A 22,395-nucleotide genomic window follows, 5' to 3' on the forward strand; every position below is an offset into this window, starting at 1 on the left:
CTCACTAAGACACATATAACAATGTGGGCTACTGTGGGGTCTGTATACAGAACACATAGTCATGATACAAACACTGTAACAATAACACAATGCTAACATTATTGCTGACTAACTGGACAGAATAACTACAATTACAGTATCAACAGGGAGCAACAGATAATCCACACAGACACTCAAGCAGCACTGTATGATAATAAATACACTGAAAACAAAAATCAACATTTCGTGATGGATCGACCGAAGAGCTGTTCAGTTCATGAACCATCTTACAGTCAGTGCAAAGAAACAGCGAGGTTCTTACTTTAATAGCCCTGAGTCTCTCAGATGGTCAGTTCACTACACTGCAAAACTAGGAGTGTGAACTGGTGTTAACTGTCCAGTGAAAATTATTTTGTGTTGATGGGTGTTGATTTGGGTGTTAACTGAGCACCTTAAGTCACGCTTTTTTTTTTGAGCTTACAGTGAAGGCTGAGAAAACCCAGCACCTGAAATATATGATTTAAAAAGGTAACGACTGAATATATTTTACTTATACAAGCCGTTAATCATTACATAAACTAAGGGTTAACGTCAAGTGGGGTTTGATGTGATTTGACGTGTTATTGAAGCTGGTGGATAGTAGCTAATTTAGTTTTGCATGTTAGCTGTTTCAATGTAATCTGGATGCCCAAATTTAAAGGTGGAGTAGATGAATTTATGGAAACCATGAAGTGTTATCTAGGTTTTTAAAAATTCCAAACAAAAAATCCCACCCCCTACTTTCAGCCTTCCTTCTAAAACTACTCCCTCAAAACACAAATGTGCACAGCCTGATTAGTAACGTCAGGGAGACCACCCGTCGGAAGGCGACCCTGAAAAAACTGGTGGAAACAGCGGGGGTGAAGATTTCATAAATCGATGCTTTGAAGGTGTGGAAGTTGAAGAATCTTTCTCATAAGTACAGATAACCAAAAATAACCTAGATACATCATATAATTGTGAAACGTCCTACTCAAACCCAATATAGGCTAACATATCAAATCATAAAGAAACTCCAGAGTCTCGGGTCTGATCTGCTCGGCTTCATTGCCAAACTCACCACAGAACACAGCAAAACAAAAGAACAGGCACTCACTGCTTGTTTCCAGTCCCCAAACTGTTAGCTAGACAGGCTGACAACACAGCCTCCCCTCGCTAAAAACAAACTGCAAACCCCACTTTACTCTCGGAAAACCCACCCATATTCAGGCTCTTTAACAAACATACAATGGGCTCCACACATGGGCAAATGAGTGAGTACATGTGCATAGTGCGTGCATTTGGGCAGGTCCCATTGGGTCTGAATGAAATGATTATACAGGGTTTTTACAGCCACCTGGCCCCACAAAGAAGTAGTTTTTTTCTTTTTCTTTTCAGAGCACTCAGTTTAATGATTGCTATCAGGCAGTAAAGTATATTTCAAGAAATATAACAAATGTTTCTAAAATTAATCTTTTATTCCAACAGTTTACTACTCAGAGATGCAAGTAAGGAGATGGAAGGAGAATGAGTGGCTCGTTACTTTAACACTTAAATCACATATATTTGAAACACACTTTCATTCACCATGCTGTCAGAATAGCTCTTTCTGTAGGATCAATGAATGATGGACCTTTGCAATTGTATTTCTAAAAAACCTGCCTTAACAGGAGCACTTCTATGATGGGTGCACAGGATATTTAGCATGGCATCTCAACACCATGTCCAGAAACATATTTCAACAGCCAGCCACAGTGCCTCAAGCACAAGGCCCAAACCGCCGGAGATCAGCAGCCACAGTGCCTCAGTAGCTTCAAGAAGATGCCTGCAGGGAGGCTGTATCACTTCTTGTTTAACTGTCCTGAAGAAACAAGTGTGTTTCAGAAGGTATTGACCTTGCAGCATCGCCAGGCCTGGTGCATGACCCACAGCAAACCACAGATGTTTTTGAAACGTTCCCACGTGCTTTAGATGTTATAGGACTAGTGAGTATTTCCTTTGAAACTCCAGCCTTTAACTTTGTTAGACATAAGCAGTGTACAGTGCACTGACCATTGGCTTAATGTATTTGAAACAGCTAAATCAAGACTTCCGGCTGCTGTTTGGTGTTGAAACAGCCTCCAGGAGGCTTGAGAAGTGGGAGACAGCATTCAAGCCCAAGGTTATTGAAGAGGCCAAACACCTGACTCAGTCAACCAAACTGCTGAGAAACTTGCAGAGAACATCAGTGACACCAGTCAGCTGCATTATATGCTTGGTTTATATTCTAAATAGCTGGTGTTATTTAATTTGTGCATCTGAAGTAGATACTAATGACTTGGTTTTCCGCCTGGTAGACTGGGACAGTGACATGGCTTCTCTGCTGCTCCTTTTCTATCTCTTGACTCCCACAGCTGGACAAAAGAGAATAAAAATAAGTCCCAGTGATGGAGGACAAATTGATGCACTTTCACAAGGTACGTATGTCTCATCTGTTACAATCTCATGCGCCAGTTTTTCAGTTATATTAAACACCTTGCAAAGGCATTTTCTCACACCAGAGAGGTGTGTTTGCAAAAACAGTGTTTTCCTTCCAAATAAACAGAGAGAGAGACATTCATTTGGGACAAACTCCCAGTAAAGTGCATGTTCTTGCGCCGACTGGTCCAACTGGAGGATCTATTACACTGAAGCGTGGTGGAGTAAATACCACTGTCTGGATAAGAATCTGATGCACTTTAAGGTGTTTGTTCTATTTTTCAGTCATGCTGCAGCATCAATGAACATCTTCGACGAAGAGAGGGAAGATAACCATACATCCTCGCTGTTGGCCGAACCCAGAACAGAATTGATCCTTTCCACATTGTTGTGGACAAACAGCTCATCCCACCAGCTTGTTGGGGGCTTTTGATAAACTGTTTAAAGGCCTCTATGTGTTCAGCCTGTCTTATGATGAGTCCCTGGCCCAGCTTTACACTTTCTTGCAGACAACAAGAAACATCGATGTGAACATTTTCATGTCTACCAAGTAAGACCTTTGACTTACAGAGTGCTCAAGGTGGAGATAAGATTATATGTGTATATATGTGTATGTATGTATGTGTGTGTGTGTGTGTGTGTGTGATTAGTGTCTTTATTTTCTTTGTAACTGTGCATATATGAGTTGTACCCCATGGTGCGGGGAAGATTTTTTTCCTGAATAAAAAGTTTAATGTTGGTTTGTTTTAATGATTTATTATACTTGTTCACTTAAGTCATGTGGGGCCAAATTTTGTAAACCTATGTAAATACAGAGAATAAGGAGATTTACAGCGTGATTGTTCAACCTGATTTTCTGTAGCCTTGCAGGAGAGTCTGGAAGCATTTTCATATTTGGTGAAAACATGGTGGAAGTGCAGTGCAAACATTAATATGGAGATAAACTCTTCAAAAATATTGTGTCATAAAACAACACTGTGAGTGTCAGGAAGTAACACTCCTACTGAAAGGGAAAAACACAGTTCAGTGTTAAAAGTCCTCTTTTACGTGTCATAAAACACTGTGAGTGTTAGAAATTTAACACTATTAATGAGTTGAAATGTTCACACTGTCCAAAGTGTAATATTAACTCCAAAACGGTGAGAATTATATAAACACTGGGATGGTGTTAATTTTAACACTAAGCAAGTGAAATTAACACAGAGGATTTTACAGTTTACCAATGATCTTTGAGGCAGAGCTCACAGTTCCTGAACCACACAGTGATGGAGAAGGTGAGCATGTTTTCTATCATAGCTGTATAAATCTGAGACACTCTTTGCCTTAAGACCCCACATTTTTAAGTTGGTGCAAGAAAAAAAGGCTCTTTGTAATTGTTATTTAATTACATGTATAATGACGTATCTAATGATGTTATTCAGTACTTTCCACCTTGTTTTGTATATCGTTCTCATAACATCTTCTGTTGGTGTGTTAGTGTGTTTATACAGAGACAGTAATTCAGTAACTCACTGTAGTTTCTCCAGTTTACAGTGTGGATCCTCCAGTAGATCAGAGAGCAGCTTCACTCCTGACTCTCCTGGTTTACTGCTGTTCAGATTCAGCTCTCTGAGGTGTGAAGGGTTTGATTTCAGAGCTGAAACCAGAGCAGCACAGCCTTCCTCTGTAATACTGCAGTCAGACAGACTGTAGAGAGAAGAAAAACTCACATCTTTAACATTCATAAACATAATTTCACACACAAACAGAATAATAGAATATTACAGCAACACTCAGTTCAACACTACATAAAACTATAACCACATTCACACACATACACATGTACATTGTTTCTCCCTCATATACACTCTCTCTCCTACACTCATGCACATTCTCTCTCTCTCTGCCATATTTTAATGTCAAACTGAAGGCACAAACAGAGATTATGAAGTGTATAAAATTTAAAGTAAACAAAGCTTTTCACATTGACAAAATCAAAACCACAAAGCAATATTTAAAATGCTTAATTACAAAACACATTAAACTAAACTCAAAAAACACAAATGCACACGAAACACAAAAGCATTATATAATTAAACATTATGTTGGCAGGTTTGAGTCTCCAGTAATCATTTCTTAATCTTTTCCTTTTTTTTAAACAAATCATTGATTATAAATATTTTAAATCAGCAGGGAGAGAATTTCAATCATGCGTGAAAATAAAATCCAGACTGACCAAAAGCACTTTTCCAAATGGTATTATGCAGTCGTCTTTTGTAATCGCCCTTGATGGCCTGTTTTTAATCCTACAATCAAACTCTCCAAATACTAAAAGGATGAGACCATTTAGGATTTTAAAACTAAAACGTAAAACTGACTAAATTATTACAATAATGATGCTGATTTGGCTTTTTATCAAAGGCTTTTAAAGCTTGTTTATATATTGTCTCAAATGGCTTAAGAACAGTCTAACATGTCTGTGTCCAGCTTGTTTTATGATAAGTGATATGAGGATAATAAATTAAATCTAATAAACTAAAAATTACATTTAACCATTTTACACTTTGTTTTTTTATTTGCTTTTTAAGAGACAGCTGTGAATTCAGTTTCAACTCTAGATATTTAAACTCACACATGACTCTAAACTTCTTTTCTTGTATAAATACTTCTGGATCAATATTAGCATCAACCTAACTTACAAAATCATACAGATAGTTTTCTCATTCATTTTCAACATTCAAATGTTCAAATGATCATTCTGTCTGAAATCAGTGTCTGTATCACTGCATCTAAAAGCTGCTTATCGTTTACATGCACATAAATAACTGTCGTCTGCACAGATCTGACAAGTAACAGCAGGAGGACAGATGTCTGGAAGGTCATTGACATATAAACTAAATAACAGTGGACTCAAAACTGACCCTTGTGGAAGTCTGACCCCATAATTTAAGTATGTAGATGATTAATTATATATTTATACGCTTTTCTTTCTTTTCTAAAAAAGACTTCATCTATTTAATAGTTGCTGGTAATATATTAACAAGTTAAAAACCTGTCAAGTAAAATGTTATAATTTACTGGCTTTCCTTAAATAAAAAAGTGCACCAACCATGATTTTTTCATTCCCTTAAAACATAAATAAATAAATTAATTAATTAATTAATGAATAAATACAAATAGCAATTAGCAGATTTGGTGCAGTAATACCTCCTAAACTGAAACTGCAAAGGATGAAGAGTAACAGGGCTGTTAATAAATGCTGCCCATTTTCCTGCAAATTTAGATCAGACAGGGAGGAGCTTCTGGGCCTGTAGGTCATATCAATGTTAATATCAATGTGATTTTCTGGTTTGTGAATATGTGCGATTACTGCAAACTTCCACACAGTAGGAAAAACTCCCTGTTTAATTGATCAATTTCAGAGCCTCATTAATGTAATGTAAACAGTTCATAATTATGTCAGTTTTTATTTAGAAACCCTTATAAATAAGAACACAGACAAAGTGGTATTAGTTGAATCCGGTATGAAATACTGATTGGCTAAGCTAGAGGTTTCAATAAGACTTCAAATTGACTTCATAAACATCACGACATTAGATTTCTCTCTTATTGTCAGTGTGAGACTGAGAACTAAGCACAATGATGCTTTAATGATCTTTTTTCTCCCATGTTTACCAAGGGTGCCAATAATTATGGAGCTGGCTATATATTTGCAATAACAAATTAGATCTTCTGAACATTTTGGGGCCATACATGACACCCTGCTGGGGGTCCCCAAACCCCCAACTCACTTAATTTTTATGCAGGTATGAGTGCACAATAATACAATAAATAACTATGAATATTATAATTAGGATCTAGATAGCACCTAGATAGAACCTAAATAGCAAACATACAGAGTTGGGTAGAAACTGGTTACATTTTCTCAGTTATGTGTCTCCAACAGACATGAAAACTCATGAGCATCAAAAAAGGTGAGAAGTTCAGAAACCAGTCCGCTGTACTGGGGCAGCAGCATCGTTCCAGTATACAGTTTTTGTGATTTTAAGATGGAAATTCTGGTGTATTTTGATGAACTCTGAGAAAATACAATACAGCAATTACTGTGGAATCACCTAGTTTACTGAGATACACATACAGGTCATGTCCATGTGCTGTTTCTGACTATTTTAACTTTATCAGAATAAATATGCTTCTTAACATGCTATGGCCAAACATTCAACATGTATGAAATTTGTCAGAGATCTTCTTTTGACCCCCCACATCTATTATAAACAGAGGTCACTCAGCCCATCTTTTAAGTTCTTCTTGCTCCAAAACAGCACGTCATGCTTGGAGAATGATCATTATTTGCAATGTAATTTATAGACAGTCGATAAGTTCACACAGCTGTTACAACAGAACACAGAAATAAACTAAATCTATTTCAGTTTTGAAGTTGTAGCTGATTATCTTCACTATAATGATAATTTACACATCTGGGTGGGTGAACGTGTGGGAAGACTCAGAACAAAGAGCTTATAGCAGAAGATGAGCACAGAGAGGTAAGAGCTCTTTCTCAGTGCAGAAATAAAGGCTTAAATCATCCACACTGAGGAGTCTGAGCTCTGCACTGACTCCTTACAGAACAATCTTCAAATATAATCCTCACTAAGACACATATAACAATGTGGGCTACTGTGGGATCTGTATGCAGAACACATAGTCATGATACAAACACTGTAACAATAAGATGGAACGACTGAAGAGCTGTTCAGTTCATGAACCATCTTACAGTCAGTGCAAAGAAACTGGGAGGTTCTTGCTTTAATAGCCCTGAGTCTCTCAGATGGTCAGTTCACTACACTGCAAAATCAGGAATGTGAACTGGTGTTAATTGTCCAGTAAAAATTATTTCGTGTTGATGGGTGTTGATTTGGGTGTTAACTGAGCTCCTGCAGTGCTGAATTAACTCTGGTGGTGGTGATCTTTAAGCAAATTAACTGCATAAACTCCTGACTGAGTTAATTCCACATCTGGTTTTAAGTCACGCTTTTTCTTGAGCTCACAGTGAAGGCTGAGAAAACCCAGCGCCTGGAATATATGATTTAAAAAGGTAACAACTGAATATATTCACTCATACAAGATGTTAATCGTTACATAAACTAAGGATTAACATCAAGTGGAGTGTGATGTGATTTGATATGTGTTAATGAAGCTGGTGGATAGTAGCTAATTTAGTTTTGCATGTTAGCTGTTTGTGTAATTTGGATGCCCAAATTTAAAGGTGGAGAAGGTGAATTTATGGAAACCATGAAGTGTTATCTAGGTTTTTAAAAAATCCAAACAAAAAATCCCACCCCCTACTTTCAGCCTTCCTTCTAAAACTACTCCCTCAAAACACAAATGTGCACAGCCTGATTAGTAATGTCAGAGAGACCACCCGTTGGAAAGAGACCCTGAAAAAACTGGTGGAAACAGCGGGGGTGAAGATTTCACAAATCCATGCTTCGAAGGTGTGGAAGTTGAAGAATCTTTCTCATAAGTACAGATAACTTAGCTGGCTACAGCGTATATTTTGTGAAACGTCCCACTCAAACCCAATATAGACTCACATAACAAATACTGTAACATGGACTGTTTCATAAAGAAACTCCAGAGTCTCGGGTCTGATCTGCTCGGCTTCATTTTCAAACTCACCACAGAACACAGCAAAACAAAAGAACAGGCACTCACTGCTTGTTTCCAGTCCCCAAACTGTTAGCTAGACAGGCTGACAACACAGCCTCCCCTCGCTAAAAACAAACTGCAAACCCCACTTTACTCTCGGAAAACCCACCCATATTCAGGCTCTTTAACAAACATACGACGGGCTCCACACATGGGCAAATGAGTGAGTACACGTGCATAGTGCGTGCATTTGGGCAGGTCCCATTGGGTCTGAATGAAATGATTATACAGGGTTTTTACAGCCACCTGGCCCCACAAAGAAGTATTTCTTTATCAGAGATGCAAGTAAGGAGATGTAAGGAGAACTTTAACACTTAAATCACATACATTTGAAACACACTTTCATTCACCATGCTGCCCGAATAGCTCTTCCTGTGGGATCAATGAATGATGGACCTTTGCAATTGTGTTTTTGAAAATGCCTTAACAAGAGCACTTCTATGCAGCGGGGGGCAGGCACAGGATATTAGCATGGCACCTCAAGACCATGTCCAGAAACATATTTCAACAGCCAGCCACAGTGCCTCAAGCACAAGGCCCAAACCGCCAAAGATCAGCAGCTTGATGAAGATGCCTGCAGGGCTGTATCACTTCTTGTTTAACTGTCCTGATGAAACAAGTGTGTTTCAGAAGGTGATGATCTTGCAGCTTTGCCAGGCCTGGTGCATGACCCACAGCAAACCACAGATGTTTTTGAAACGTTCCCACATTTTTTAGATGTTATAGGACTAGTGAGTATTTCCTTTTACACTCTAGTCTTTAATTTTGTTAGACATAAGCAGTGTACAGTGCACTGACCATTGGCTTAATGTATTTGAAACAGCTAAATCGAGACTTCCGGCTGCTGTTTGGTGTCGAAACAGCCTCCAGGAGGCTTGAGAAGTGGGAGACAACATTCAAGCCCAAGGTTATTGAAGAGGCCAAACACCTGACTCAGTCAACCAATCTGCTGAGAAATTGATCCTTTCCACATTGGAAACAATGTGGAAACATGCTGTGGACAAACAGCTCATCCCACCAGCTTGTTGGGGGGCTTTTGATGGACTGTTTAAAAGCCACTATGTGTTCAGCCTGTCTTATGATGAGTCCCTGGCCCAGCTTTACACTTTCTTGCAGACAACAAGAAACATCGATGTGAACATTTTCATGTCTACCAAGTAAGACCTTTGACTTACAGAGTGCTCAAGGTGGAGATAAGATTATATGTGTATATATGTGTATGTATGTATGTATACATGTGTGTGTGTGTGTGAGAGACAGAGTGTGTGTGTGTATGTGTGTGTGTGAGATTAGTGTCTTTATTTTCTTTGTAACTGTGCATATATAAGTTGAGCACAATCCCCATGGTGGAAGTTTTTTTTTCCTGAATCAAAGTTTAATGAGGGTTTGTTTTAATGATTTATTATACTTGTTCTTAAGTCTTGTGGGGCAACACATTTTGTAAATCTATGTAAATACAGAAAATAAGGAGATTTACAGCGTGATGAGTGTTCATCGTGATTTTCTGTAGCCTTGCAGGAGAGTCTAGAAGCATTTTCATATTTGGTGAAAACATGGTGGAAGTGCAGTGCAAACATTAATATGGAGGTAAACTCTTCAAAAAAATACTGTGTCATAAAACAACACTGTGAGTGTCAGGAAGTAACACTCCTACTGAAAGGGAAGAACACAATTCAGTGTTAAAAGTCCTCTTTTACGTGTCATAAAACACTGTGAGTGTTAGAAATTTAACACTATTAATAAGTTGAAATTTTCACACTGTCCAAAGTGTAATTTTAACTCCAAACCGATGAGAATCATATAAACACTGGGATGGTGTTTATTTTAACACTAAGCGAGTGAAATTAACACAGAGGATTTTACAGTTTACCAATGATCTTTGAGGCAGAGCTCACAGTTCCTGAACCACACAGTGATGGAGAAGGTGAGCATGTTTTCTATCATAGCTCTATAAATCTGTGACACTCTTTGCCTCAAGACCCCACATTTTTAAGTTGGTGCAAGAAAAAAAGGCTCTTTGTAATTGTTATTTAATTACATATATAATGACGTATCTAATGATGTTTTTCAGTACTTTCCACCTTGTTTTGTATGTCGTTCTCATAACATCGTCTGTTGGTGTGTTTGTGTGTTTATACAGAGACAGTAATTCAGTAACTCACTGTAGTGTCTCCAGTTTACAGTGTGGATCCTCCAGTAGATCAGAGAGCAGCTTCACTCCTGACTCTCCTGGATTACTGCTGTTCAGATTCAGCTCTCTGAGGTGTGAAGGGTTTGATTTCAGAGCTGAAACCAGAGCAGCACAGCCTTCCTCTGTAATACTGCAGTCAGACAGACTGTAGAGAGAAGAAAAACTCACATCTTTAACATTCATAAACATAATTTCACACACAAACAGAATAATAGAATATTACAGCAACACTCAGTTCAACACTACATAAAACTATAACCACATTCACACACATACACATGTACATTGTTTCTCCCTCATATACACTCTCTCTCCTACACTCATGCACATTCTCTCTCTCTCTGCCATATTTTAATGTCAAACTGAAGGCACAAACAGAGATTATGAAGTGTATAAAATTTAAAGTAAACAAAGCTTTTCACATTGACAAAATCAAAACCACAAAGCAATATTTAAAATGCTTAATTACAAAACACATTAAACTAAACTCAAAAAACACAAATGCACACGAAACACAAAAGCATTATATAATTAAACATTATGTTGGCAGGTTTGAGTCTCCAGTAATCATTTCTTAATCTTTTCCTTTTTTTTTTAAACAAATCATTGATTGTAAAATATTTTAAATCAGCAGGGAGAGAATTTCAATCATGCGTGAAAATAAAATCCAGACTGACCAAAAGCACTTTTCTAAATGGTATTATGCAGTCGTCTTTTGTAATCGCCCTTGATGACCTGTTTTTGATCCTACAATCAAACTCTCCAAATACTAAAAGGATGAGACCATTTAGGATTTTAAAACTAAAACGTAAGACTGACTAAATTATTACAATAATGATGCTGATTTGGCTTTTTATCAAAGGCTTTTAAAGCTTGTTTATATACTGTCTCAGATGGCTTAAGAACAGTCTAACATGTCTGTGTCCAGCTTGTTTTATGATAAGTGATATGAGGATAATAAATTAAATCTAATAAACTAAAAATTACATTTAACCATTTTACACTTTGTTTTTTTACTTGCTTTTTAAGAGACAGCTGTGAATTCAGTTTCACCTCTAGATATTTAAACTCACACATGACTCTAAACTTCTTTTCTTGTATAAATACTTCTGGATCAATATTAGCATCAACCTAACTTACAAAATCATACAGATAGTTTTCTCATTCATTTTCAACATTCAAATGTTCAAATGATCATTCTGTCTGAAATCAGTGTCTGTATCACTGCATCTAAAAGCTGCTTATCGTTTACATGCACATAAATAACTGTTGTCTGCACAGATCTGACAAGTAACAGCAGGATGACAGACGTCGGGAAAGTCATTGACATATAAACTAAATAACAGTGGACTCAAAACTGACCCTTGTGGAAGTCTGACCCCATAATTTAAGTATGTAGATGATTAATTATATATTTATACGCTTTTCTTTCTTTTCTAAAAAAGACTTCATCTGTTTAATAGTTGCTGGTAATATATTAACAAGTTAAAAACCTGTCAAGTAAAATGTTATAATTTACTGGCTTTCCTTAAATAAAAAAGTGCACCAACCATGATTTTTTCATTCCCTTAAAACATAAATAAATAAATAAATTAATTAATTAATAAATGAATAATACAAATAGCAATTAGCAGATTTGGTGCAGTAATACCTCCTAACTGAACTGCAAAGGATGAGAGTAACGGGCTGTTAATAAATGCTGCCCATTTTCCTGCAAATTTAGATCAGACAGGGAGGAGCTTCTGGGCCTGTAGGTCATATCAATGTTAATATCAATGTGATTTTCTGGTTTGTGAATATGTGCGATTACTGCAAACTTCCACACAGTAGGAAAAACTCCCTGTTTAATTGATCAATTTCAGAGCACTCATTATGTATGTAACAGTTCATAATTATGTCAGTTTTTATTTAGAAACCCTTATAAATAAGAACACAGACAAAGTGGTATTAGTTGAATCCGGTATGAAATACTGATTGGCTAAGCTAGAGGTTTCAGTAAGACTTCAAATTGACTTCATAAACATCACGACATTAGATTTATCTCTTATTGTCAGTGTGAGACTGAGAACTAAGCACAATGATGCTTTAATGATCTTTTTTCTCCCATATTTACCAAGGGTGCCAATAATTATGGAGCTGGCTATATATTTGCAATAATAAATTAGATCTTCTGAACATTTTGGGGCCATACATGACACCCTGCTGGGGGTCCCCAAACCCTGGTTTCTACCCACCTCTGTGTGTATGTTAGCTATTTAGCTTCTATCTAGGTGCTATCTAGATCCTAATAATAATATTCATAGTTATTTATTGTATTATTGTGCACTCATACCTGCATAAAAATTAACTGAGTTGGGTTACATTTTACTCAGTTATGTGTCTCCAACAGACATGAAAACTCATGAGCATCAAAAAAGGTGAGAAGTTTAGAAACCAGTCCGCTGTACTGGGGCAGCAGCATTGTTCCAGTATACAGTTTTTGTGATTTTAAGATGGAAATTCTGGTGTATTTTGATGAACTCTGAGAAAATACAATACAGCAATTACTGTGGAATCACTTAGCTTACTGAGATACACATACAGGTCATGTCCATGTGCTGTTTCTGACTATTTTAACTTTATCAGAATAAATATGTTTCTTAACATGCTAAGACCAAACGTTCAACATGTATGAAATTTGTCAGAGATCTTCTTTTGACCCCCCACATCTATTATAAACAGAGGTCACTCAGCCCATTTTTTATGTTCTACTTGCTCCAAAACAGCATGTCATGCTTGGAGAATGATCATTATTTGCAATGTAATTTATAGACAGTCGATAAGTTCACACAGCTGTTACAACAGAACACAGAAATAAACTAAATCTATTTCAGTTTTGAAGTTGTAGCTGATTATCTTCACTATAATGATAATTTACACATCTGGGTGGGTGAACGTGTGGGAAGACTCAGAACAAAGAGCTTATAGCAGAAGATGAGCACAGAGAGGTAAGAGCTCTTTCTCAGTGCAGAAATAAAGGCTTAAATCATCCACACTGAGCAGTCTGAGCTCTGCACTGACTCCTTACAGAACAATCTTCAAATATAATCCTCACTAAGACACATATAACAATGTGGGCTACTGTGGGATCTGTATGCAGAACACATAGTCATGATACAAACACTGTAACAATAAGATGGAACGACTGAAGAGCTGTTCAGTTCATGAACCATCTTACAGTCAGTGCAAAGAAACTGGGAGGTTCTTGCTTTAATAGCCCTGAGTCTCTCAGATGGTCAGTTCACTACACTGCAAAATCAGGAATGTGAACTGGTGTTAATTGTCCAGTGAAAATTATTTCGTGTTGATGGGTGTTGATTTGGGTGTTAACTGAGCTCCTGCAGTGCTGAATTAACTCTGGTGGTGGTGATCTTTAAGCAAATTAACTGCATAAACTCCTGACTGAGTTAATTCCACATCTGGTTTTAAGTCACGCTTTTTCTTGAGCTCACAGTGAAGGCTGAGAAAACCCAGCGCCTGGAATATATGATTTAAAAAGGTAACGACTGAATATATTCACTTATACAAGATGTTAATCGTTACATAAACTAAGGATTAACATCAAGTGGAGTGTGATGTGATTTGATATGTGTTAATGAAGCTGGTGGATAGTAGCTAATTTAGTTTTGCATGTTAGCTGTTTGTGTAATTTGGATGCCCAAATTTAAAGGTGGAGAAGGTGAATTTATGGAAACCATGAAGTGTTATCTAGGTTTTTAAAAAATCCAAACAAAAAATCCCACCCCCTACTTTCAGCCTTCCTTCTAAAACTACTCCCTCAAAACACAAATGTGCACAGCCTGATTAGTAATGTCAGAGAGACCACCCGTCGGAAAGAGACCCTGAAAAAACTGGTGGAAACAGCGGGGGTGAAGATTTCACAAATCCATGCTTCGAAGGTGTGGAAGTTGAAGAATCTTTCTCATAAGTACAGATAACTTAGCTGGCTACAGCGTATAATTTGTGAAACGTCCCACTCAAACCCAATATAGACTCACATAACAAATACTGTAACATGGACTGTTTCATAAAGAAACTCCAGAGTCTCGGGTCTGATCTGCTCGGCTTCATTTTCAAACTCACCACAGAACACAGCAAAACAAAAGAACAGGCACTCACTGCTTGTTTCCAGTCCCCAAACTGTTAGCTAGACAGGCTGACAACACAGCCTCCCCTCGCTAAAAACAAACTGCAAACCCCACTTTACTCTCGGAAAACCCACCCATATTCAGGCTCTTTAACAAACATACGACGGGCTCCACACATGGGCAAATGAGTGAGTACACGTGCATAGTGCGTGCATTTGGGCAGGTCCCATTGGGTCTGAATGAAATGATTATACAGGGTTTTTACAGCCACCTGGCCCCACAAAGAAGTATTTCTTTATCAGAGATGCAAGTAAGGAGATGTAAGGAGAACTTTAACACTTAAATCACATACATTTGAAACACACTTTCATTCACCATGCTGCCCGAATAGCTCTTCCTGTGGGATCAATGAATGATGGACCTTTGCAATTGTGTTTTTGAAAATGCCTTAACAAGAGCACTTCTATGCAGCGGGGGGCAGGCACAGGATATTTAGCATGGCACCTCAAGACCATGTCCAGAAACATATTTCAACAGCCAGCCACAGTGCCTCAAGCACAAGGCCCAAACCGCCAAAGATCAGCAGCTTGATGAAGATGCCTGCAGGGCTGTATCACTTCTTGTTTAACTGTCCTGATGAAACAAGTGTGTTTCAGAAGGTGATGATCTTGCAGCTTTGCCAGGCCTGGTGCATGACCCACAGCAAACCACAGATGTTTTTGAAACGTTCCCACATTTTTTAGATGTTATAGGACTAGTGAGTATTTCCTTTTACACTCTAGTCTTTAATTTTGTTAGACATAAGCAGTGTACAGTGCACTGACCATTGGCTTAATGTATTTGAAACAGCTAAATCGAGACTTCCGGCTGCTGTTTGGTGTCGAAACAGCCTCCAGGAGGCTTGAGAAGTGGGAGACAACATTCAAGCCCAAGGTTATTGAAGAGGCCAAACACCTGACTCAGTCAACCAATCTGCTGAGAAACTTGCAGAGAACGACAGAGACACGCATTATATGCTTGGTTTATATTCTAAATAGCTGGTGTTATTTAATTTGTGCATCTGAAGTGGATACTAATGACTTGGTTTTCCGCCTGGTAGACTGGGACAGTGACATGGCTTCCCTGCTGCTTCTTTTCTATCTCGTGACTCCCACAGCTGGACAAAAGAGAATAAAAATAAGTCCCAGTGATGGAGGACAAATTGGTGCACTTTCACAAGGTATGTATGTCTCATCTGTTACAATCTCATGCGCCAGTTTTTCAGTTATATTAAACACCTTGCAAAGGCATTTTCTCACACCAGAGAGGTGAGTTTGCAAAAACAGTGTTTTCCTTCTAAATGAATAGAGAGAGAGAGACATTCATTTGGGACAAACTCCCAGTAAAGTGCATGTTCTTGCACCGACTGGTCCAACTGGAGGATCTATTACACTGAAGTGTGGAGGAGCAAATACCACTGTCTGGATAAGAATCTGATGCACTTTAAGGTGTTTGTTCTGTTTTTCAGTCATGCTGCAACATCAATGAACATCTGTGAGGAAGAGAGGGAAGATAACCATACATCCTCGCTGTTGGCCGAACCCAGAACAGAATTGATCCTTTGAAACATGTTGTGGACAAACAGCTCATCCCACCAGCTCATTGGGGGCTTTTGATGAACTGTTTTTTTTCACTCACAATACTATCAACGCTAGGAGGGCGAGGCTAACACAGGCTTCCTCCGAGACCTGTGAAACCAGCCACCGCTTCTTTTCGAGCTGCCGCTCATGCAACGTCACTGGACAGCTGAACGTGCTCGGAGGAAAGTGCCAACCGCCAGATCTGTTACGTCAGCTAACAGACGCCTGCGCTGACTAGCATCGCGCTGAGTGAGTGGTGGGGGGAGAAAGGCAGCCATCCCACCCACAGAGAGCGAGGCCAATTATGCTCTCTCGGACTCCCGGCTACGGATGGCTGTAGCATCACCAGGGATCGAACTCGCGATCTCCTGATGATAGGGCCAACGCTTAGACGGTTGCGCCACTCGGGAGCCCTTGATGAACTGTTTAAAAGCCACTATGTGTTCAGCCTGCCTTATGATGAGTCCCTGGCCCAGCTTTACACTTTCTTGCAGACAACAAGAATCATTGATGTGAACATTTTCATGTCTACCAAGTAAGACCTTTGACTTAAAGAGTGCTCAAGGTGGAGATAAGATTATATGTGTATATATGTGTATGTATGTATGTATATGTGTGTGTGTGTGTGTGTGTGTGTGTGTGTGTGTGTGTGTGTATGTGTGTGAGATTAGTGTCTTTATTTTCTTTGTAACTGTGCATACACAAGTTGAGCACAATCCCCATGGTGGGAGTTTTTTTTTTTCCTGAATAAAAGTTCAATGGTGGTTTGTTTTAATGATTTATTATACTTGTTCACTTAAGTCTTGTGGGGCAACAAATTTTGTAAACCTATGTAAATACAGAGAATAAGGAGATTTACAGCGTGATGAGTGTTCATCCTGATTTTCTGTAGCCTTGCAGGAGAGTCTAGAAGCATTTTCATATTTGGTGAAAACATGGTGGAAGTGCAGCACAAACATTAATATGGAGGTAAACCCTTCAAAAATACTGTGTCATAAAACAACACTGTGAGTGTCAGGAAGTAACACTCCTACTGAAAGGGAAGAACACAGTTCAGTGTTAAAAGTCCTCTTTTACATGTCATTAAACACTGTGAGTGTTAGAAATTTAACACTATTAATGAGTTGAAATGTTCACACTGTCCAAAGTGTAATTTTAACTCCATACCGGTGAGAATTATATAAACACTGGGATGGTGTTAATTTTAACACTAAGTAAAATTAACACAGAGGATTTTGCGGTTTACCAATGATCTTTGAGGCAGAGCTCACAGTTCCTGAACCACACAGTGATGGAGAAGGTGAGCATGTTTTCTATCATAGGTCTATAAATCTGTGACACTCTCTGCCTCGAGACCACATTTTTTTTCAGTTGGTGCAAGAAAAAAAACCTGTTTGTAATTTAATTACATGTATAATGATGTATCTAATGATGTATCTAATGCTGTAATTTGAAATAATTGTGGAAACTGATATCATGGTCATTAATGATCAGGCGCCTTGGAGCCGCATCTCCTTTGCAAAAGTGAACTACCAGTTCTTTTTTTTCTTTTTTTTAAGGCCAGATTGTTGGAACTGCACTGTTCAGCCTGCAGGGTCTCCCACTGTCGTACAGGCAAATCTTTCATTACCTGAAATAAATTCTACAATGACTGTGTCATCAGCACATATAAAAACTGTGGGAGATCATTTGTGTATAAGGAGAACAGGACAGCAGATCAAACAGCCTTGTGGGACAGCAGTATATTATACAGCAGTATCGTTGTCTTAAATACAGAGTCATTATTTATTTAAGAATTCATTTAATAATCTATCTTCTTTGAACAGTCTGTATTATTCTCTGCATTATTTATTGGCTGGTCTATTTAGTGTGTTACATGTTGTTCATGTCTGCACTGAACAAGACAAATTCCTTGAAGGTGTAACATATTGAGCAAAATAATGTGATTCTGCCTCATATAAACCAATAAGATCCACTTTTATACAGAAAAAGTAAGAAATATCAGTTCAAAAAAGGAAAGATTTCAAAACTAAAAATGATCAAAAGCTACAGAGAAAATGGGACTCCTAACAACCATGCAAGTCCTGATTAAAAACCAACACTGTCCTGATCAGATAAACAGACTTTAAAGCTTACATATTTGAAAGACAGTAGAAAATAAAGCTCCACTCCTGTTTCAGATCTGAAACAATCTATAGGTGTTTCTGTCCATTAAAGCCCAACTAATAAATCACAACAGTCAGCTGTCCCAAGCAGGATCGAGCAGAGTAACCACAACAGAGACCATCTGTGTTCATGGTAAGTTGATATTTGTCACGTTAAACACATCACTTATAAATATCCCCATCACTTCTCCTCTCAGCTTAAATAAGTCTGCCAACATTCATGTCAGCAGTGCCTGCTTTTGCTGCAGTAACGTGAAAGCCGGTAATGTTGCTGTCAAGCAAACATCAGAATTAGGTACGTTTAGTGTTATGGTAGTTGAGTGGTGCAGGATGAGCTGTTGACAAACAAGATTGTAGATTTATTTATGTGTCAGTTCTAGTGAGTAAACAAACAACAATCCTGTCTTTTCTCTCTCATCACTTCTAAAAATTTTCTTTCAACATCACTTACAGCAGCTTTTATAACTTTCAAACGCATAGTGTGTGTGTGTGTGTGTGTGTGTGTGTGTGCTGCGACAGCACTATTTTAGCACAGAGCGTATTAATATGCTGCGAGATGTTATTTGCATCTCAAAAGGAGTTCCAGTAAAGTTATGAGTACCAGGCCATGTTCAGATGCTCCTGCATTCTCTCTTTTTAATTATTAAGTTCTTTAAATGATAAAATGACAGATGTTTATTTGTGTTCGTAACTCTACAGAGTGAAATCCCAAAGCTGCATGTTCATTTTTAAACTGCACATTGTCATGTTGTCATGGTGAGGAACTCTTTGGGAAAATCTTTGTTTACATTATATACAGCATCTCACAAAAGTGAGTACACCCATCACATTTCTTATATATTATATATAATATTTTATTATATCTTTTCATGGGACAATTCTATAGAAATGAAACTTGGATATAACTTAAAGTAGTCAGTGTACAGCTTGTATAGCAGTACAGATTTACTGTCCTCTGAAAATAACTCAACACCCACATTAATGTCTAAATAGGGGGCAACACAAGTGAGTACACCTCACAGTGAACATGTCCAAATTGTGCCCAATTGTGTCATTGTCCCTTCCTGGTGTCATGTGACTTCTGTGGAAAATGGGTGATGCACCATTTAAATCAGACCCACAGTATTTCATAGTTTTAAGTGTCAACTCACAGTAACCATAACACAATAGGGCAAGTGCTAATACAAATGCTTATTCTATAAATACAAATGCTCATAAGTTTCTCCCAATAGAGACTGTGTCTGTTCCCCAAATAAAACAAAACATCAAAAAGCCTCAAAAAGTTTGCTTTAGTAACTTGATTAATATCAGACCAGTTATACCAGTTTGCAATGACTGCACCTTTGGTCTAAAACTAGGACTGCTTAACATATGATCCCTCACATCTAAAGCCGTCGTTGCCGACCATGGTTTTGATGCTCTGTGCCTCACAGAAACGTGGATTAGACCCGATGAATACTTCAGTCTAAACGAAGCCACACCCCCAGGCTACAGCTATGCACATAGCCCTCGTTTAAGTGGCCGAGGTGGAGGTATAGCAACCATCCACACTAAAGCTTTAGGCGTGAGGCAGAAAGTAGGCTATACATTCTCTTCTTTTGAAGTTCTTTTACAAAATATACATGATCAAGGAACAAATAAATATTCCTTTTCACTAATTATAATTTACAGGCCGCCAGGGCCGTATTCTCAGTTCTTACAGGAATTCTCTGAGTTTCTATCAAGTCTAATAACGCTTTCAAATAAAATAATAGTTGTCGGAGATTTTAATATCCACTTTGACAATCCTCAAGATGCACTAAGCAAGGCATTTATATCTATTATAGACTCCATAGGTTTCACCCAAATCATAAAGGGGCCCACACACTACCACAACCACACTCTAGACTTAATACTGACCTTTGGTGTAGACATAGATAACTTAGCCATTCTCCCCAAAAGAGCACAGCAGTCTCTGACCAGTACTTAATCTCATACGAAATTCACTTCAGTGGTAATGTGCGTTCATCACCATGTTATTGTGTCAAGCGGACAATAACTCCCTCCACAGCTGGTAGCTTTATTAGAAACCTTCCTAAATTATCAGCTTCTGTCAGCTGTCCATCTAATCCTACTGAGTTAGATACTATGACCAAGCTCTTAGAGGATAATTTTCGACCTACTCTGGATAGTGTGGCTCCATTAAAAAGTAAAATAATATGGCAGAAAAAACTCACCCCTTGGTATAATGATCACACTCGGGCTTTAAAACAGACAAGACAACTTGAGCAAAAATGGCGCCTCACTAAGCTAGAAGTGTTCCAGTCCGCCTGGAAGGAGAGCCTTATAGACTATAGAAGAGTACTTGCTACAGCACGCTCAGCTTATCTCTCCTCTCTCATAGAAAACAATAAAAATAATCTTAGATTACTATTCAGCACAATCTCTAAACTAACAGAGAACAAAACAGTCAGTGAACCCCAGATGCCATTAGCCTATAGCAGCAATGATTTTATGAACTTCTTCAGTGACAAAATTGAAAAAATTAGGCAGAAAATTCAGAATACACAATTAAACTCCACAAACCTGTTTCCCCATAATGCTAGCCTCAATCTTGAGAATACTATAAACCCTGCAGAGAGGCTGGAATCATTTACCTTACTTCAAGAAAATGAACTAGTTAAAATCATTTCTTCCGCAAAAGCATCCATCCTAGATCCAATTCCTACAGGTTTACTAAAGTAAATTTTGCCAGAAATAACCAAACCTATTCTGTGAATAATAAACTCCTCTCTTAGCCTTGGGTACATCCCAAAAACTCTCAAACTAGCAGTAATTAGACCGCTGATTAAGAAAGCGAACCTCGATCCCTGCGAACTATCAAATGTAACGTTTGAGGCATGGAGGCGGGATGCAAATGCGAGTTGCTTTTATTGAAGTTAGAGTCCATGACAAAAACCAAACCGAACCGAACCACAAGCGAACAAGAGACAAGTTTACATCCACAATGCAAGACAAAGACTGAACAAACACAGGGGTATAAATACACAGAGGGGAAATGAGACACCTGGGACTAATGAGGGGCAGAGCTACAGGCAGGTGGAACAGATAACAAGGGGCAGGACCAGGGAGGAGACAGAGCAACAAAAGCACATGTCACAAGAAAACAAAGGCACATGGCTACAACAGAGGGGAAGAAACAGACACTCAGAGGGACCAAGGAAGAATCCGTGACATCAAATTATAGACCCATCTCGAATCTCCCCTTCATATCTAAGATCTTGGAAAAAGTTGTAGTAAAACAATTAAGCTCCTATTTGCACAGGAATCAAATCCATGAAAAATTCCAATCTGGCTTTAGGCCTTGTTAGTCCTCCTCGATCTTAGTGCGGCATTTGACACAATAGACCACACTATCTTACTAGACAGACTAGAAAACCTTGTAGGAGTAACAGGAACAGCACTTTCCTGGTTAAGGTCCTACCTCACTGATCGCTATCAGTTTGTTAATTTAAACAGTGAATCATCTGTCCTCACAAAAGTAAAGTATGGTGTTCCACAAGGCTCTGTTTTAGGACCTGTATTATTCACATTATATATTATTAACAAGATTGAAGACTGTATAAAAGACATAAAAGACTGTATGTCGAGTAACTTTCTCCTTCTTAACGATAAACAGAGGTTCGATAAAACAGAGGTTCTACTTCTTGGTCCAAAAGCGGTTAGAAACAGACTGTCTAATTTAACACTTAAACTTAACAATTTCTCAGTTGCATCAAGCTCATCTGTAAAAAGCCTTGGTGTCATTATAGACCCTGATCTGTCCTTCGACACACATATAACTAACATTACTAGAACAGCCTTCCTGCATCTCTGCAATATCGCTAAATTGAGAAATGCATTCTCTCTACAGGATGCAGAAAAGATAGTTCATGCATTTATTACTTCAAGGCTAGATTACTGTAATGCCCTGCTGGCTGGATGCCCCAACAAAAGCCTTAACAAGCTTCAGCTAGTCCAGAATGCTGCAGCCAGAGTCCTTACTAGAACCCGAAAGTTTGACCATAACAGCCCAGTTTTATCAACCTTACACTGGTTAACAGTTAAATTTCGCATTAATTATAAAATTCTCTTACTGACTCACGAAGCTCTAAACGGACTCGCCCCTCAGT

At 38.3% G+C, this 22,395-nt stretch overlaps 1 protein-coding gene and 1 long non-coding RNA gene across 3 annotated transcripts in view; one reads left to right on the forward strand and one right to left on the reverse strand.

The window, feature by feature from the left end:
• The window catches only part of LOC118802864 (NACHT, LRR and PYD domains-containing protein 12-like), a 63,493-nt gene that overhangs the window by 9,427 nt on the left and 31,671 nt on the right, over positions 1-22,395 (reverse strand). For both annotated transcript variants that reach the window (XM_036563290.1, XM_036563291.1), the window contains 2 exons: positions 10,305-10,478; positions 3,967-4,140 (listed from right to left, as the gene is read on the reverse strand). In XM_036563290.1, coding sequence (XP_036419183.1) covers positions 3,967-4,140; positions 10,305-10,478 — 348 coding nt within the window. The remainder of the gene's footprint in view (positions 1-3,966; positions 4,141-10,304; positions 10,479-22,395) is intronic.
• LOC118802871 lies at positions 198-7,269 on the forward strand. Its single transcript, XR_005006789.1, has 3 exons — positions 198-225; positions 325-327; positions 7,166-7,269. It is a non-coding gene; the product is annotated as an uncharacterized LOC118802871 (long non-coding RNA).

Source organism: Colossoma macropomum, unplaced genomic scaffold (genome assembly GCF_904425465.1).
Source record: "Colossoma macropomum unplaced genomic scaffold, Colossoma_macropomum, whole genome shotgun sequence".
In the NCBI taxonomy this organism is placed as follows: domain Eukaryota; kingdom Metazoa; phylum Chordata; class Actinopteri; order Characiformes; family Serrasalmidae; genus Colossoma; species Colossoma macropomum.